The sequence below is a fragment of the Lotus japonicus genome, chromosome 3, assembly GCF_012489685.1.
Source record: "Lotus japonicus ecotype B-129 chromosome 3, LjGifu_v1.2".
Lineage (NCBI taxonomy): Eukaryota > Viridiplantae > Streptophyta > Magnoliopsida > Fabales > Fabaceae > Lotus > Lotus japonicus.
Genome location: NC_080043.1, coordinates 18,479,654 through 18,499,251, shown reverse-complemented (window position 1 = coordinate 18,499,251; position 19,598 = coordinate 18,479,654). Strand labels below are relative to the sequence as shown.

At 38.1% G+C, this 19,598-nt stretch overlaps 2 protein-coding genes and 1 pseudogene across 2 annotated transcripts; 2 read left to right on the top strand and 1 right to left on the bottom strand.

The window, feature by feature from the left end:
* Nucleotides 1-3,489: 3,489 nt before the first annotated feature.
* On the bottom strand, nucleotides 3,490-7,837 carry LOC130749190 (protein Iojap, chloroplastic). The gene is made up of 5 exons (XM_057602507.1): nucleotides 7,518-7,837; nucleotides 7,000-7,126; nucleotides 4,991-5,129; nucleotides 4,793-4,881; nucleotides 3,490-4,084 (listed from the first exon to the last, which is right to left on the bottom strand). The coding sequence occupies exons 1-5, from the start codon at nucleotides 7,767-7,769 to the stop codon at nucleotides 3,960-3,962; spliced, it is 732 nt and encodes a 243-aa protein (XP_057458490.1). The 5' UTR covers nucleotides 7,770-7,837; the 3' UTR covers nucleotides 3,490-3,959.
* Nucleotides 7,838-9,246: 1,409 nt separating this feature from the next.
* Nucleotides 9,247-9,931, top strand: LOC130748422 (uncharacterized). The gene is made up of 2 exons (XM_057601647.1): nucleotides 9,247-9,503; nucleotides 9,598-9,931. Exons 1-2 carry the CDS (start codon nucleotides 9,345-9,347, stop codon nucleotides 9,811-9,813), a joined length of 375 nt encoding a protein of 124 aa, XP_057457630.1. The 5' UTR covers nucleotides 9,247-9,344; the 3' UTR covers nucleotides 9,814-9,931.
* A 4,768-nt stretch (nucleotides 9,932-14,699) lies between these two features.
* On the top strand, nucleotides 14,700-19,598 carry LOC130748386 (eukaryotic translation initiation factor 2 subunit gamma-like; annotated as a pseudogene).

The following is a 19,598-nucleotide window of genomic DNA, read 5'->3' as shown; positions in this document are numbered from 1 at the left end:
GGAAGATGATATTCAGCTTAGAGACAACTTATCTTTTGAAGTGGCACCAATGAGGATTGAGGAACGTAGGATCAAGCAGTTGAGGAACAAGCAGGTTCCTCTGGTAAAAGTGATTTGGAACCAAGTCACGGGCGATGCTACTTGGGAACTAGAAGAGAGGATGAAGGAACAGTATCCGGAACTCTTCACTGAGCCTTAAGTTTCGAGGACGAAACTTTCTTTTTGGGGGGTAGTATTGTAAGACCTGGATTTTCAGAACAAGTTAATTTCCGACTCACGCGTAGAATCAGTGTAAGCGTGACAGGAGTTTGATATTTGAGAAAGATTAATGAAGAAGAAAGTTCAGGAATTGCTTGAGGAATGTTGCGTAGTCATTTTAGGAATTAGAGCGAGTCGTCTGCACACCCGCCTTATGGCAAGCGTGTCCAGAATAGGCTAATTTCGCTTTAGAGCAACGTTTTAAGTGAGATTTCGAATCCTTGGAAAATTTAAAGATTTTCTTTATTTTTCCTTCGACCAGCGTTTCATTTCGGAACTCTAGACTGTACGCACGATAGTATTCACTTTTCGGAAGTCCGACGACGCTAATTTCCTTGCTTCGAAACCCTAGATTCGAGCGATGGAAGAAGACTTTTTCTATTCGGGACTTCTAACGAAGTTTCCGTCCGCGTTGCCAGATTTGTTTCGACATTTCCAATCTTTCTTCAGAATGAAGTTTTGTCGTCTGAGCATCACAGCAAAAAGTAGTTTAACGGGACAGATTAACTTACACCGCCTTTGGGATTTTAGATATCGTTTTTCCCAAATCATAGATAATTGTTTTGAGTTCTGGAATTCTGACGCCAGAATCTCTCTTAGAATTCCTCGGTGGACGTGCTGCAAAAATCGGAATCGCGAAATTTTCATTTTCCCGCGATTTCACCTGCCTATAAATAGCTCGAAAAAGCAAAATCTCTTCATTCTCACCCATTCAAGGCCGCGAGCAAGGAGAGAGGAGGAGAGGAGAAATTTTCGCGAAAACTTGACCAATCTTCGTGCAGTTCGTCCCTACTTCTAGGTATTGAGGTAACTAGCATGAATCCTACCTCTGTTTACTGTTTCTGTTGCGTTTTTGAAGTCGTTTCTGTGCTCATAGTTTTGAGCTTTTTCTAAAATTGTCCGATTTCCTTGATTTCTTGGTTGGGTTATGTTCCTTATGTTCCCATGAGTCTAAAACCTCTGTCAGTGATCGCCGATTGCGATTCAGTTGTCCAAGATCTGAAAAATTGATTCAAAACCCCATTAGTCGCACATTTCGAAACTTTATTGTCGAAAAGCTGTAATCTGACTTCGTGCCTTTAGGATTTGTTGTCACGGATGTCATGAGGATCAATGCTGTCAAATTTGTTTTCCGAACTGATAACTTTGAAGTTTTGAGCCTTTATTTTGGACCAAAATGCCCCTGGATAGTCGTATTTCGACCCGATTGTCCGAAAATTGTTCCGACAATTTCTTTGCCTTAGTTTTATCCTAAAACTACCTTGTGAATTGATTTAGATCGAAGAAAAAGTTCGAAAACCCTATTTTCCATAGTGGCCGAAACCTAATTGCTTGGGTACCGTGTCCAAAAATAATTTTTGGGTCTCTATGACCTGAGCCATTGCGTAGCTCTTTCAATTGTCGAAATTTTGGCGCCGGTTTCGTGTCATTCTGAGTTCTGTAGCTCGAGTTATGCTCGTTTTAGCGAACGAAGTCTCCGTTGTCAATTTGTGCCTAAATAGGAACTCTGAAGCTTTAGAGGCTTTCTTTACGATTTCGATTAGTATTAGTAGATCGTGTTGCTCCTAGTGAAACTTGTGTTGATGATTGTGTTTTCTTTGTTCTAGGTTCGCAATTTCCATGCCCAACAACTCACGAAGGTAAGGGTAACTCGGTTTTAGAGCGTCTTTGAGTCTTGCATGCTTTTATCGCACTGCCTGTGTTTGAGATGAAGATGTTTATATTGATTGGCAGATGATTATGATTATTATGCTGAATTTGGAAAATGTTTTCTGAGAGGCTTCGGCCGTTTACTGGTTTCTGTCGTTACTGCTTCCTAGTGGATGGAACATGTGGTTACTTTGGATTGGTCCTTGGGTGGACTTTGTTATTGTCTGACTTGGCATATAGGGCTTGAGTCAAGTGGCGATGAGGAGGTGTGTCCTATCATTGTCCCATCTTGCGAGATGCTAAGTGGCGATCAGGAGGTGTGTCCTATGATTGTCCCGTCTTGTGTGACGTTAAGTGGCGATTAGGAGGTGTGTCCTATGATTGTCCCGTCATGTATGACGTTATAAGTGGCGATGAGGAGGTGTGTCCTATCATTGTCCCGTCTTGAGAGACGATATTGATCGATCCATTTTGTTAGCAGCATATAGTTGCATTATAGGGAACTAACACCTGACCCTATGTTGTTGGATTTTCGTATTGGTTTATTGATATCTGATTTGATGTTACATTGTTGAGGTTATTATTATCTGAGTCCGATTTATGTTTAAGTTGTTGATATGTTGCTAGTTATTTACCATGCCAGGTAATTAAATTCGAACAGCATGATTTTTCTCTTTTATACATGGTAATTGCATGGAGTTAACCCTTTTTATTTGCTACTTGTTGTTTGGGCGCTTAACGCTATTAGGCGATGGAGATCCTTCCGCCGAGGCATAGCTACTCGAGTTGGAGATCGAGTTGTAAGCGGTGGAGTAGAGGTATGAGAAGCAGCTTTGCTTCTCTTCTTGTGGATTATGTTGGAGTCTCTTTTACTTTATGAGAACTCTGTTATTAAAGTCTTGCTTCCGCCACTGTTAAAGTGCGCATGTTCATTCTGAACCTTACTTATGGTATTGTAAACTATTATTACTGTATATCGGGAAACAAGTTATCTAAATAAAGTTATGGTATGTTTCCAACCTTTTAGCCGAAGTGTTTAGTTGTTTTACAGAAAAAAAAATTCCCTTAGTTTTTAGGGATTGCAGATTGGTCCTTAGACTTTGTTAGGTTACTAATGTGACTCCTCAGTTGAGAAATTGGGGTGTTACATCTAGAGTTCTCCTTCAAGAAAGTGTTGGCAAAGATGAACTCTATTCCTTTGACGGTTTGCATGCTTCTAACTTCATCAAGGAATCTTCTACTGGTGTACCTTACGCTTTTTCAATTTTTTTACCATCTGCTAATTCACACGTATCAAATTCATGCTATGTTTCTTCCTCCTTATGTGGTAGTTTATAGGACCTATAATTTTTGGCATTGTCAGTTTCACCATCCGCACCATGAGATTTTCAGAACACAATTCACACCCCCTTGTGTTATCTTCGTTTATTTCAAAAATTATTATATCATATCATAACTTCATTAGTTGATTGACTAAAATTTGACAGAAGAGCTAAATGAATTTTTCAGGACTACATAAGAATGTCTTGAAGTTTATGGAGTCCTACTTTTATCTCTTTACAGGTTTTTATGGAACAAAAAGAAAGACAAACCAAAATTTTATTAACACTAATAAATATAAAACTAGTTTGAACCAAATCTAAAACAAAATATAAAAAAATTCAAACTAAATCAAATACATATAGATAGATTCACAGACCCAGTTGACGAATACAAATAATAGTTAAACCCCCTTACCCCAACCTATGCAAACCCATTTATCACAGTTTTCTCAAAGGAATTACAACTCTAATGTACAAGTTCAGAAATAACTTCTGAATGCATTAATATTGCTCTTTCCCCCTTCCCTAATTGAATGATCCTCTAATCCCATCCCAGCTAAAAGAAAGCAAAGTCCTTCCCGATAAGCTCAGTGAATGGTGTACATCATATCATACTCATGTAAACAAAAACCAAAATCGATAGCAATTATTGGCCTTCTTAAAGCTGGCCAATAACTGTCAACGTCATCTTTAGCTAGGCATTTGCTGACAAACCATAGGCTCCCTCCCTCAACTGCGAAATGGTGGTGGTTGATTTTCAAAAGGCAGCTCTACTGGTGTTGCGTTACCATAAAACTCTTCCAAATTGTAGAAAGCTCTCTGTGGGGGAAGAAAGATGTGGACAACAACATCACCTGTGATCAAGAAACAATTACAAGGCTAACCTGGATCAGACAGCATTTAAAACAAGTGAGGCCATCGCTTCTATTAATTGGCTAACCTAAACCCAATGCACCAGTGGACTCTTGCAGTAAGTCCAAAAAATGTCATTTGATATACAGGCTTTTGAAATTTGAAGCAATTTATGCTGATTAGTTTAGAAGTTCTTCGTATTAGTAAAGAGGTCAGAATCATGAGGTATGCTGCATTCGAGCTGCTGAATATGCATCTTGTTAGAGTACATATGTCATTTTCTGAAGTTGTCTTTGATGTATCTTAGGTACATCTTCTAGAAATGCAATGGGCAACTTCAAGGGATTTCTTTGGTAAAATGCAGAGAAATAGAGAGCTTTACTGAATTATGAAGTCCTGCTTTTGCAGGCTCTGCTCTTTGTTAAGTCTCAGAGGTGGATGTCATATTTCGCAAGAAAGTACCATTCCTCTCTTAGTAATAAAACCTTAATCTATTCATCATGAAAGAAACTACATTTTAATCATGTGAAGCTGTAACTGCAAATTTGGTGATGTTCTATAGTAAATTAAGGCCAAGTACTCATTTTGTTCATCTTAGGTGGCAGTACCTGTTAAACGGAAGAATGGAATGTGATGACACCTAAAAGTCTTCAGTTAAGTGACAGAATTTCTATTTGCAGGTCATGCTATCATGACATAAAATGACTTACCGAAGTCCAACAGCGTCCATGAGTTGGGTCTAGCGTCTCCAGTTGGAATTTTTCCATATTTCTTCTCAGCTCGATCTCTCATTCTGGACCTAAAATGCAACATAAACAAAAATAAGTTTATCCTGCTTTTAGCTCAGCATAGACAAATGCCCAAGCATTAACAGCTAAATATAAAATGATTTATGATAAAGCCCATACCCGATAGCATCAATCTGGGGACGAGAAAATGCTGTAGCTATGATAAAAAATCGAGTCCAGTAAACAAGTGGCTTCACAAACAAGACCCTTATATCTCCTGCCTTAACCTCACTTGCAATCGTGGCCAGTTCAACAGCAACTAGATACATGAAAGTTAATGTTAGTAATTCTGAATTGAGAAAGAAATTATATTGATTACACTGATTAATACAGATTCTAGAGCCAAGGCTGCTACAGAATATTTTATGTGCTCTAATTGTTTGCATACACTTCTAACAAATCCCCCTACTTCCCTAAATTATTACATATAAATATATAATAAGATAGAGATAACTAACTTCCCTTCTGCCCTGCTCTACACATAAGTTATTTAATTCTCCAACGGTCACCCCCGTTTTCATCATTGGAGAAGACAAGGTTAAGAGCACAAAGCTCTATTGCCATGACAGAGAAGAGAATATAAACTTTCTTCTCTTCTCTGACCATAACACATCCTCTTCTAATTCCACAAAGTCTTAGAATCTATCAGTTGACAATTAGATGGCACTTAATACACAACAGTATCAGTATATATATATTAACAACAATATCAGTATCTCTCTCTCTCTCTCTCTCTCTCTCTCTCTTCACTACAGTAGATTTGGTAAACAAAAAAGTAACTGAACTGCTGAACAAGTTTTTCTAACTGTTCAACAAACTTATGTACAAAGAATTGACGATTTTACTGACAAAAAGAGCTAATCTAGATAATATGTTTATATTAAAAGGAAAACAATATAATCTTATAGAAGAAGGATTACAAGGTACTAAATATACTGGTCATAGAGCAATCAAACAAGCAAGAAATAAGAACTAATGATGCAGCATTTCAACTGGGAACAAACTTCCAGTGCTCAAGAAGCACCTAATACTCAGCACTTGAGTAACAGTTTTTCTTTAATTTAACAATGACCCAGAATTGCAAAGAACCAGACATATGGCTCAATCTAAGGTTAACAAGCATATGTTGGAGTTGGGTCATCTAAACGTCAGATGAAGGCATGTAAGAAGTCGTAAATGCAACAGTTACTTCAGTACCATGACTCATTTACAAACACGGATGATTAAAAATTACAGCTATCAGTTAAAAAACCATCACAAAAAAATCTTTTATCAACTTATATATTCAATACTGTTGAGAAGGGTAGAGCATATGGTCAAATAAGTGTTTATAAAGGGTAGACCAACCCTCACCTCTAAGCTAGCTTTTGAGGTAGCGTTAAGTCTAGCCCAAATTTTAATAAATACAAATTAAAATATCCAACAAGCCTATGAGTCCAGTTACAAAACTGGTGCTTATAAAGTTTCCTCACTTCTGTATTGATTATCCTAACCTATATTATCTATTCATGCGATAGAACTGCTAGACAACTAACAAAACAACATTTTACTACAATTTTCATGTTTTCAGCATGGCTTATCTCCTTGTGCCCTCGGGGTTAGCAGCAAGAACAGCAGCAACTCCGTGACTTCCGTTCTGCGCAGCTAACAGCAACCTAGATTATGCTTCCCCGGGGTGATCTCAAGAGAACCTATATTTTTCTAGTTAATCTATAGAAACGAACTGTTCAGAAAAAATTGTACTAGTATTTGTTCTAAGAAAGCTACCTTGTAGACTACTTCAGGATACATTCATTGATGACCAAAATCCGATGTTTATAAGATGGTAGCACTAGCAATTGCTAGAAGCAGCAGATGACAGCTTCAAACAGTAAGTCATTTTACAATAAAAACGTCTCGGCTACATGAATAATACAAAAATACTTGTGTTCCCTTAAAAACCAATTCTTCAGAGAGGCAGGTTAATTCTAAATGAATGTCATGTGTAATTTAACACCTTTTAAATTATCTTACACACAATTCATCTTAAATTTAAGAAGAAACCATATATAAGCCAAAAAAATGAAAAATAAAGATTGTAACAAGGTGGAAGCAAGCAAATTACAAGACAATACTGCTTTTCAACTTACATGATAGGCTTTCTGCATCATCATCAACCTCTGCACTAGCAGGCTTTCGGTCTTTTCTCGTATACACAACTTTTCCATAATTATTTAACAATTCATCATACATATCATCAGTATCTTTACTTACATCCTGCAAGGTATACCATTTCTGTTACTTATGCACCCTTAATTAAGTATCACCAGTCATAATTCACAAGACAAAATCTAGAAAACCAGTCCGTTTATATTGGATGCAAGCAACTAATCAGTATAAAAAAAAACCATTAACAAAACTTTATTGGTTTCGCAAAGTATTCCCATAGTCGACAACCATAAGACTAATCCCTGAGGTCTCTTCCAATAATTCATTCTTCATACGCACCGCCTAAGAATCCTCCTAGGAATCGAACCATGTACTGATGCTCAATGAGCTCAGCCTTGACTAAACTTCAAACATGCAATTTGGCAACTAAATAAAATTATCCAACATAGAACAAAAATTAACAGTAAGAGCAGGAAATGCAATCATTATAATAGTATACCGATAAAAAACGGTCATCGGCTTCTTTGCCGAGTGCAAAGGACAAAAGTGAGTTCCTCCTCCTCCTTCTCTTCAAATTGAAACCATTGATGTTGTGCTTTGATAAAGGAAGCCCCTTTATGCAGGAGCAGGTGAAAAGCTTTCTGGGTTTTGGAGAACACTTGGTTTCGAGATGACCCAGTTCGCCGGGAAAGCTCGCCGGAACGCTGGCACTGGCTCCGGCGAGTGATAGGAGAGTGGTTGAAGGTGGCATTTGTAGCGGCAAAAGAGATATTTGTGAAAGAGAAGATAGAGAGGAAGATGAAATATGACAAACAAGATTAGATTTTGCCTTTTTCCCATTTTGAAATAAGGATATAATATAATTTTTCTTAATTGCACTTTCGGTCCTCCAATTATTGCGATTGTACGATTAGGATCTCTGAGGTGTAAAACATGAGCGATTTTCGTCTAAGAATTTGTTAAAGTGTGAAAATTGGGTTCTTTTGCTAATGGACGCCCAAAATCAAATGATGTTTGCTTACGTGTAGTACTCATTGACTGATGTAGATGCCACGATGGGTGCTATGTAGATGTCATGTCATAATATATCACACTCTAACCCCGCATCTCACCATCTTCTTCTCCTTCCCTTTCACAACCGATCCACACCACCACCTTCCACCCCAGCCACCATATGCAGACCACCCTTACCACAACGAACCACCCCTACTTTCTCTGCTTCCTTCTTCCGACGTTAACCATTCATTCTCTCATCTCCATCACACGATCTCTATTTCTCCAACCTCATGCTCCATCGCACCGCAACCTCTACCCCACTAAGTCAAACTTGCAAACAACTCATATAACGTCATATTTGTCACCAAGTTCAGCCCCCAAGTCAAGAGGAAACAAGAAATGGAGAAGAAGAGTTTAATGAGGGGGAAGGGAGAAAACAATAAGAGAAACAAAAAACACACACAACTTAGGGTTTCGAATCTTCATCCTCAATATCTAGTGCCTAAAAATCTCTTAGTATGTTTTGATGTTAAAAAACGTTTAAAGTTATAAATATATGGAGTAAGCTAGCACTAAAATATTGATGTTTTGAAATTTCAAGAACTCTCTCCAAGCAAAACACTAAAGTTCAAAGAAGAACACATCCTACCACTCATGCTTTCATTGTCCAGCATCCTTATGTGAAGACAAAGCACTTGATGTTCAATGGTGTGATGAAGAAACCTATCGTCTAAGATCTACAACGTCCAACATAGTACAATAGTACCATTGACCTAGTAGGTTTTAGAGATTGATTGTAACCTCTATCATAGTCGAAAAAATGGTTCCTGTCATACCTAACATTGGATGATGGGACCACTTCTAAAGGTCAACCACATGCTTGCACAAAAATGCAAAGGATCGTAGCACACTTTCATTTTAGGCTTAATTCCAGTTTGGGCCCCTGATGTTTCAAGAATGGGCGATCCGCACCCCCCCGTGTATAAAAGTTGCGGTCAAGCTCCCCTTTGTTACAAAACTGTGCTAACGAAGCCCTTCCGTTAGCTTCCGTCTGTTGACCAAACGGAAGTGGCTTCATTAATTGACGTGGCGGCCACGTGTTATTATATTTTCTTTAAACAATTATTTTTTCATGAAAATCACCCCCCCCCCCCAATTCATAAGACCCGATCCCCCAAATTGAACCCAACTTGAACCCTAATTTCACCATTGTTGAAGAGAAAAGAAAGGGAGAAGAAGATAGTAGTAGTTTGAAGAACCGGTGCGAGGGAGAAGACGATAGCAGTAGCTTGAAGAACCGATTCCCCCCAGGAAGTCGCTGCTGCGATAGATGGAAAGAGGAAGCCAAATGTCAAGTGGAAGCTCCATGACCCATGGGTCTGTTCGAGGAACGACAAGGGTTTGCGATTGTGGGGCTGAGTCGAAACTAGTTACATGTTGGGTGGGTGAAAATGCTGGCCGGCGATTCTATGGATGTGGAAAATATCAAGTAAGTTTTGACAATCGAAACTGGGTTTCCTTTTCATCTTAGTTTGGAAAATATCATTGACAATGTTTGTAATATTTCTGGGTTTCCTTTTCAGGTTTATGGGAGGAGGTTGTGCTCATATTTTCATTGGTATGATGGGGAAGGCAATGTACGTGATAGGAAGGTTATTTCTGGGCTAATCCGCAAGCTTGAAGTGCATAAGAAGAAGGAGATCTATTTGACTAGGTGTTGTGTCATTGGGTGGGGACTTAGTGCAGTTTTTCTGCTTGTGATTGTAATGTTGTTGCTGAAAATTTACCTTAGGAAATAGGGCTCATGTCATGTACTGGTTAGGAATTAAGCCTACTTGGTTATGATGGAATGTAATTGGTAGCCTAATTGCTACTTGATATTCTAATGCAATGAGAATTCTCACAGTTTAGTCTAAAGTCTATGTTTCTATGTTGCTATATTACCTTAATTTTGCTATGGCTTGCTATCTATCCTGATGCATGTTACAAAACAAGGAAACCACATCATCCTTAATTAACACAGAAACCAAATCATGTTCACAGAAACCAAATCATGTCCACAGAAACCAAATCATACTTAATTAACACAACATTTGAAGCTCCAAAGGTATCATGCTTAATTAAAACACCACAAAATACATAATTTAGGTTCATAACCTTCAAAGGTAAGTTAGGAACATAACAAATTACATAATTAAGGTTCCCACAACATCATAACTAAGGTTCACAAAACATCATAATTAAAGGGACCAAAACATCAAAATATGCCTAACTAGTTCCCACTTAATCAAAACACATAATGTTGCAGCCTTCTTCAAGTGAGACTGTCTTAAGTTTCCACAACACTCAATGATGCTCTTGACCTCTTTTTGGTCCTTGATGTAGTTCCCACTTCATTTCTTGAGCTTCCTCCCTGTGATGGAACTTCTTGAGTCAAGACACCAACATTGAATTGTGCTCCTTGAGGTGGTTGCTGAGATGCTCCCTGGGGTTGTTGCTGAGATGCTCCATTAGTTGGGTTTAGGGGTGGTTGCTGAGTTGTTGCTCCCTCAGTTGTTCCACTACCACTTGCCTCTTTAGTCTTCTTCTTCTGTTTCTGTTAGTTCCAAACATGAAATAACCAGAGCTGAAATAAAAAAAGTTGGAAAGGAAAATAAATTTAAAACAAATTAATAAGTTAGTTGTTGCAAATCATTACCTTATTCCCTCCTGGTGGAATAACAATATCAGCAGCTGTTTTTGCCTTGCATGATCTGATGTTGTGGCCTGCCCTTCTACAGTTGTCACAAAAGACAGTTGATTGAAACCTTTGCAGCTTATGTGGATCTCTGGGCTCATCAGCAGCCCTCACCCTTTTTTTCTTTGGTCTTCCAGGAGCCCTCCTCATTGCTGGTGGGATGATTGGCAATACATTATTCCCAGGATTAGGCCACAAGTCAGGACCATTTGATGGTAGTATGATATTTTCATATGTCCTCAAAAACGTACTTTTCCTAAACACATAAATGAGATGATATCAGTAATACAAGATATGCAACATACAATTTCAGTAATACAAGATACAACATTAACACAATTACCAGTAATAAGGGTCTACAAAATCCTCAGGCCTTGTGTTGTTGTACCATATGCAAGCTACAACATGGCAGCAAGGGATACCAGTTAGGTCCCACCTTCTGCATGCACAAGATTTAGCATCCAAGTTCACTGCATACTTCCAAGTCCCATTAGTTACTTCAAAAAGTGAATTCCTAGGGTCTCCAGCAGATAAAGGAAGCCATGCAGCAGCGTCTCTCTTAGACACCTCTAATTTCTTCTGAATGGTTGGACATAGATCACCCTGGTACCTAATAACCATATCCCTTTGCTTCACAATCCTGTTGGTAAGATAGAACTTCAATCCTTCAAGCATGTTGATTATAGGTTTATCCCTATACTCTAGGATTGCTCTGTTGAAGGCCTCACACATGTTATTAACTTGCAAGTCACATTTTGGGTATGTGCTATAGCCAGCTCTGCTCCATTGTTTGATAGGTATCTGCTTCATGTCATTCCAAGCCTCCTCATTCAATTCTTTCAACTTATCCATTGTCTTCTCCCAATGTGACATAGTATTTGCTCTTGCAGCAGACCAAAGTGCTCCTTTCATTTCCTGTCCAGGGTATTTCTTCCTCCAATTTCCATAGAGATGTTTAACACAGAATCTGTGATCAACATTCTCATCCATTGCTGCCAGTGTAGGAACAAGCCCCTGTAATTCAAGACATTCAAGTACCAACAAGTAAGAATGTAATTAAAATTAGTCTTAAAATTAAAACAACAGCTCAACCAACATGTAAGAATGTAATTAAAATGCAGTAATATATACCTTCTGCTGGTCAGATATAAAGCACCATCTCTTGCTCTCTATACTGTCTAAATCTGCCAGTAACAAGTCCACAAACCACTCCCAAGAATCTTTTGTTTCAGCCTCTACAACTGCATATGCTATAGGATACATCTGATTATTACCATCCTTTCCAACAGCAGTCAAGAGTTGCCCCCCATAAACTCCTTTGAGGAAGCACCCATCTAAACCAATGAGAGGTCTACATGTGGTGGCAAAGGCTCTTTTGCATGCAGCTAGGCATACATATATCCTCTCAAATACTGCTACACCAGCACCTGCCATGGTTTTGATTTTGACAGTGGTTCCTGGATTGCTTCTTCTAAGCTCTTCACCATAACTCCTGAGATGCTTATATTGCTCCAAGGTTGCCCCTTCAATCATAGCTAAAGCCTTCACTCTAGCTCTAGATACTTGATATCTGCTCAACCTCACACTCCACCTATGTCTAGCTTCCTCAGCTAAAGCTTTCAGTTTCATATGAGGGGTGTGCCTTAGAAGGTGCACAAACTTCTTAGCAAGAAAACTGGGCCTTGCTTGTCGGTTTCTATTACTCAAATAGCATGTGTGCTCATCCTTAAATGTGACAATCTGAAAATAATTATTTTGTTTATACTTGGAAGCCCTCAAGTAAAATGGACACTTTTCAGTGCATTTTATCACAATCCTCTTTGTATCATTCTTATCAAACACAAGATCCTTCTTATTCTGCAAAGCATAGTTCCTCACAGCATTTCTAAACAGATCAGCATTTGTGAATATCTGGCCAACCTCAAATTTGATCACAGAATCATCATCTCCAGCCTTGAACTTTGGAAACTTCCTCTTTACATTGTCAATTTCTTCATCACTATCCTCTGCTGGACTTTCTAGGTCTTCAGAACTCCCATTCTCATCCACAAAATCTTCAAAATAGGCAACAATTGGGCTTTTGCAAACAGCATTAGGGACTTTGTAATCTACTGGAAGAACTTGACTCCAGTCAAAGGCTTCATCATAGTCACTGTCATCAAGGCTCACGTCACTGTCATCTTCAACTTCTTCAGAACCGCCATCATAATCTTCATCTTCGCTTGAAACCTCAGGTTCAGACCTTCTCACAAAACTAGCATCAATAACAACTTCAGCAGTTTCAGGTTGACTAACCTTCTTAGTTTCAGGTTGAGTAACCTCAGCAGTGTCAGGTTGAGAAACCTCAACACTTTCAGGTTGAGTAACCTTAGCAGCAACACTTTCAGGTGGAGTGACAAACTCCTCTTGAGTAACCTCAGGTGGAGTGACAACCTCAAGTTCAGGTCCAGTGAGAAGCTCAACTTCAGTGACCTCTGGTGGAGTGACAACCTCAGTTTCAGTTCCAGTGAGAAGCTCAGGTTGAGTAACCTCAGGTCTAGGGACTATCTGAACCTCATCATCATCATCAATTACCAAGCCTGATAGAGATCCAGGAACATCTGTCAATGTCTCAATGTAGAATGTAATTTCATCAGCCCCAATGTGCTCATCCAAGAACCTCACCACATCACTATCATTTGAAAAGTGTCTGCACCCATGTTGAAGGGAAAACCCAGGTTGAAGGACCTGTAACCTAGACCTCTGGCTAATTTTACCAACTCAATTGAGTTTATGGTATCAACATCACACTTCTCAACACTTTCACAGACCCCATCAATATAGTCATACGTAGGGTGAGTCACAAACTTTCCCCCATGCCAAATATGTACAGTTGCCAATCTAGATTCCAACAACCACAGTAAATTGCAATAAATTAAACACCCTGAACCATAAAATATACAGGAAACGACAGAGAGGAAGGGAAAAGGTACCTCGAATGGCCAGCAGTGTGGACCACATGCGGAGCTTCACTGTTCGACAGCGAAGGGGTTTGCCTCGGATTCCTTGCTCCAGCCGATCCACGCCGTCCACGATCTCTCCCTCTCCTTGCCATGCACGAATCTTGGTCTGCAACCGTTCGATTCAGAGATAGAAACCCAGGAACTTGAGGGATTGAAGGCGCACACTTTCTCTTTGTTCTAATGGTGAATTTAGGGTTCAATTGGAAATATAGGGTTCAATTTGGGAAAAATTTGGGGGGAATCGGGTTTGGTCAATTTAGAGGGAATGTTTTTGAAAAAAAATAAAGGTTTAAAGAAATTAAAAATACACGTAAGCCACTTCCGTTTGGTCAACAGACGGAAGCTAACGGAAGGGCTTCGTTAGCACAGTTTTGTAACAAAGGGGAGTTTGACCACAACTTTTATACACGGGGGGTGCGGATCGCCCATTCTTGAAACATCAGGGGCCCAAATTGGAATTAAGCCTTCATTTTAATAGACATGTAGTGTAAAATAGTTTTACATTGATATCCAATCACATCATACCACATAAGATAAATAGTTACATTTATTTTTATTTTTAATTAAAATATAAATATATTTTATGATTTAGCGGAAATCAATTGTATGTCTGTGTAAGTCAATTTTACACTGATAGTGCGCAATCCTTTAATTCATTTTATTTTTTTCAAGGATCTTTTGCTAAGAATTTGTTTGTGTTGTGTCCAATAATGATATATACACACCTCATTTTTTAAACACTTCATTTTCACATCTTTTTGTTTCTATCTCTCTCCTCTTATCATATATCACATCTCAAACTTTATCTTTCTTACTTTTTCTTTTCTTTCTATCTCTTTCTTCATTCCACCTCTCTCCACCTCAAAGAGAGGTGTGAAGGAAACATTATTCAAATTCCAATTTAATTTCTTTAAAAATCAAGAGATTTTTAAAAAAATAGAGCAAAGCATCTTCTTTTTGGTTAAAAAAGTTGCCTTTTAATCCAAATTCTTGGCGAACCCTAATCAAAATCCTATCACAACGCATTCAGACTCTAATCTGAAATCTTCTTCTTCCTCCTCTGACATTGTTTCTGCAATTCACCGTTCATCTGCGCCCAAACCCTAACTCGAGGTACCCCTTCTCGTTCTTCTTATCATCCTCACGTTTTTCGCTTTTTCTGCTTCCACTGTTAGTCTGAAACTCATTCACTTACTCTGATTTTTATGCATGTGAGGTGTTTTTTTGAATTTGGGATGAAGGGTTACTGATAATTATGTAGTTTTGATTTTACTAGTAATACACTGTCTTGGTCTATAGTAAATTTATGGGAAATTAATATGATCTTAGCATATGGGAAGCAATTACACCCACTTGTGCTACCATTTTAAATAAAAATGGCTAGCAATAGCAATAGCTGCCCATTTAATCAGGTGAGATTGAATCAAGCCAACACTAGTGTTATCAAATATCCGCCATGGCAGTTTCTCATGGCGGTTTTTTGGCCGATATCCTGCCATATGGCCGCAATATTCCGCCATTATTTGTCATGTATGGCGGGATTTAGGCTCTGCGCCACGACCCCGCCATCCACAATTAACAACACTTCCCAACACCCCCAAAATCCAACCAAAAACCAAACAATAGAACACCGAAACCTCTAAACATCAGTACATCACACCACATGGAAAAATAATCCACAACAAATGTATAGAGAATTATAAAAATCCAAGTACCTATACATGGTCTATCCATTACACAGACTTACTAAAGTTGTAGGGATTAACTGCCAAAAAGTGAAGTTGAGGAATCTGTTTATATATGTCTGATATATGAAGGGTTTTCTATGGACCTTTTCCTTTTATTGGAAAAGTATAAAAAAAAAAGGATGCTGAACAATTATCAATATCTATATAAATGCAGATCAGATACTTTAGCTTCAAAAATCACTTGATTAGAGTTTTCATTGGAAGCAGTCACCATGTCACGGAAGGGTTTGATGGAACAAGACCTGAGTAAGTTGGATGTGACAAAATTGCATCCACTTTCTCCTGAAGTCATATCTCGGCAAGCTACTATTAATATTGGTAATACGTTCTCTCATGTTTGTGAATGTAATTATTTCCAATTTGTTACAGCAGCAGTATTTGAACTTGAACAATTTTGTCATTAAAAAAATTATGTTAGCTTCTTTTTACATTGATGGGTATTAATCCTGATGAGTAATATTGTAACCTGGCAGGCACCATAGGCCATGTGGCCCATGGAAAGTCAACAGTTGTGAAAGCAATATCAGGTGTTCAGGTATTCTTTTGTTTTAAATTTTTCACTACTTTTGTTGGAGGTCTAGCGGTGAGGATAATGGTGTTTAACACTTAAACTTTGTACATATATGTAATTCCCGTCACATAGTCTTTGGATAGATTCTTTGTTGTGTCATGTGTGATATGTTTCAAATGGAAATAAAGTATCTACTCAATTGTCATAAGTCATAACTCATAAGGGTTATTGCTAACAGCTTATATTTGCTCAGTATAAGTAGCTGGTACTTGGTACCTACATGAAGTTTGTCAAAATGAGTTGCCATAGAATATGAAGTGGGTTTGGGGAAGCCCTCCCCAAGGAAGTGGCTATCATCTCCTGGTGGTTACATAGATATTTGACAATATTTTGATCAATTGAATATGCTACCCTCTTTATTTTGCATCTTCAATCTTTAAGAAGGATTATGCAAAACCATGTGAGATTGTATTATTAATATATTTTTCCCTAAATCCTTGGATATTAAAACTGTCCACCTCTGGTTTCTGGTGATTGTCGTGCAGACCGTGCGTTTTAAAAATGAGTTGGAACGTAACATTACAATCAAGCTTGGCTATGCAAATGCAAAAATATATAAATGTGAAGATGAACGGTGTTCGAGGCCTATGAGCTACAGGTGCGTTTTTTTATTTTGCACCCTCTATCTCTATTATATTATCAGGTTATTTCAACTTTTGTGATGTGATCTAACATTTTCCACAGGGCTTATGGAAGTGGGAAGGAAGATGCTCCTATGTGTGAAGTACCAGGGTTTGAAAACTGCAAGATGAAATTGTTGAGACATGTTTCTTTTGTGGATTGCCCCGTAAATTCCAGTAGTCATTTGCTAACTAGGCTGTTTTATTCATGCTTTCATTAGATTTTAGATATAATGTAGGAGTATCTACGTTTATATAACTGCACATTTGGTTTTACATTTCTTCCCCTCAGGGTAGTCTCTCACCCAATTCTTTTAATCCTAGGAAGATACTGTTATTGTTATGCGTGTGCATGTATGTCTATATGAATGTACTTATATACCTATATGTCCATTCACAAATTCTTAAGTGCTCTAGAGCAAGAGATAACACTTGTTCTTTACCATTAAATGTGTATCCCCTCAACCATGTAATCCATCACGATCTCTCTGTAGTTTCATTTTTAATGCATTTGACGTGATTCAGATCCAATGGTTTAGAATAAGAAACCTAAAATTTGCTTGTATATTTTAGCTTTGACTGTTTTCCATATAGTAAGATTTTTATATTTCTATGGGTATGTATTCTTTTTAATAGTGTCAGGAGGCTACAGGTTTCCACTCTGCTAAATCATTGAATATATGTTTAGGTTGGTTGCTTTTACTTATGATTTCTGTTTTTACTTGGCCGATTTCTGTAGGGACATGATATTCTCATGCTACAATGCTTAATGGAGCAGCAATCATGGATGGAGCTCTGCTACTCATTGCTGCTAATGAAAGCTGCCCTCAACCTCAAACTTCTGAGCATTTAGCTGCTGTTGAAATTATGCGTCTGCAGCACATTATTATCCTTCAGAACAAGGTAGACCTGATCCAAGAAAATGTGGCAATCAATCAGCATGAAGTTATTCAGAAGTTTATTGAAGTAAGTGTTCTTTGAAGTGGTCTCTGCTATACATGTGAATCCCTCTTTCACAAGCTTACGCTATACTGAGTATACTCCTCTTTTTTGGTGGCTTACCAGGGAACTGTTGCTGATAAGGCACCTGTGGTACCCATTTCAGCACAATTGAAGTATAATATTGATGTTGTGTGTGAATATATTGTGAAAAAGATCCCAATCCCTGAAAGGAACTTCATTTCTCCACCAAATATGATAGTAATTCGGTCATTTGATGTCAATAAACCTGGTTATGAGGTTGATGAAATAAAAGGAGGTGTAGCTGGTGGAAGCATTCTGAGGGTAATTCTTTTTCTGGTCCATCTCCCAAATATAATTCTTTATTTGTATGATGTGACTTGCATATGTTAATATTTTTAATGGTTGGAATGATTTCTTCCCTAACATTTTATACTGCATAGTTTTAAAAATGTTTAGTCTACTGTAGAATTTGAAGTGTTTAGCGAATAATGCCAATTGCCAAGGGTGTGCCCTATTATACGTGGATGCTTCATGCTTAATCAATGAGTAATAAGTGGCCTTCAATTTGTTGAATATTTTTCTATTTTTGAAAACTTGTTTACACATGTAATATTCCAAAATACCTGGAACACAGTATGCCATTCTATTTAATGTCAGTATTTTGATGTTTGGAATGATATCTGCCTTTACATTTATATGCATAATTTTAAAAATGTTAAGTCTGCTGTAGATTGTTTACGTTTAAGTTGTGTGCCTTATAATACATGGATGCTTAATGAATGAGATGCAAGTGGCCTTCTAATTTGTTGATTTTTGTTTTGGAAACTTTTTATGCATGTTATTTTCTTTACCTTGGAACACTGAATGCCATTTTATTTCCAAACCAGATTAAAAGAATTAACTGTGTCTGTAGATGAAATGACATGTTCTTTTGAAGCAAAGCTGACAATTTGTATTTTACAGGGTGTTTTAAAGGTCAACCAATTCATTGAAGTTCGACCTGGGATGATTGATAAAGATGAAAGTGGAAACATTCGATGCACACCCATATACTCCAGAATAGTATCATTATGCGCTGAACAAAATGAGCTTCAATTTGCTGTGCCTGGAGGCCTTATTGGTGTTGGGACCACGATGGATCCCACTTTGACGCGTGCTGACAGGTTGGTAGGGCAAGTTCTTGGAGAGGTTGGATCACTGCCTGAGGTTTTTGTTGAACTTGAGGTAGGTGACCATCAGTTATTTAGTTCATAATGACAAGTGGGGATAAATAGCTTGCCTTTCAAAATATCTTCACTATTCACTTTTACTTGTGTGTTAAGCTTTCTTGTCATGATCCGCGAAAGAGATGACACTCAGTTCTCCTGTTGTTGGAAAAACTTGATTTATAGATGAATTGGTGACTTGGTATTGCAGGTAAACTTTTTCTTGCTTCGGCGGCTTCTCGGTGTCCGAACAAAAGGCACAGAGAGACAGGGAAAGGTAGCTAAGCTGACCAAAGGAGAGACGCTAATGTTGAACATTGGATCAATGTCAACAGGTGGCAAAGTAATTGCTGTGAAGAATGACCTTGCTAAATTGCAACTCACTGGCCCTGTGTGCACTAGCCAGGGTGAGAAGATCGCACTCAGTCGACGTGTCGAGAAGCATTGGCGTCTTATCGGGTGGGGTCAAATCCAAGCCGGAATCACTCTTGCTGTCCCTCCTGCACCTGTACTGAAGTGAAAGACAAACATTGAATTGAAAGACAAACACCAGTTATAGAAAAGTGAGATGAATTTAGGTATATGGGAAGGGAGACAATTGTTGGGAACCATTTTTTTGAGATGGAGAAGAAAACATTTGGATTGTCAAATTTTGTTTTTACATCTTTGTTGTACCTACTTATCACTTATTGAGTATGTACTTGAAGCTAGCATTTATCTTACACTTGTTTCATTTCA

What these genes read in the sequence shown, in the direction of transcription:
- LOC130749190 (XM_057602507.1), bottom strand. Translation starts at nt 7,769, where the DNA reads ATGCCACCTTCAACCACTCTCCTATCACTCGCCGGAGCCAGTGCCAGC. An exon ending in CCCCAGATTGATGCTATCGG is followed by an intron (nt 4,882 to 4,990) that starts GTATGGGCTTTA and finishes GTTGCATTTTAG; the next exon opens with GTCCAGAATGAGAGATCGAG. An exon ending in ATGGACGCTGTTGGACTTCG is followed by an intron (nt 4,085 to 4,792) that starts GTAAGTCATTTT and finishes TCTTGATCACAG; the next exon opens with GTGATGTTGTTGTCCACATC.
- LOC130748422 (XM_057601647.1), top strand. Translation starts at nt 9,345, where the DNA reads ATGGAAAGAGGAAGCCAAATGTCAAGTGGAAGCTCCATGACCCATGGG. An exon ending in ATGGATGTGGAAAATATCAA is followed by an intron (nt 9,504 to 9,597) that starts GTAAGTTTTGAC and finishes TTTCCTTTTCAG; the next exon opens with GTTTATGGGAGGAGGTTGTG.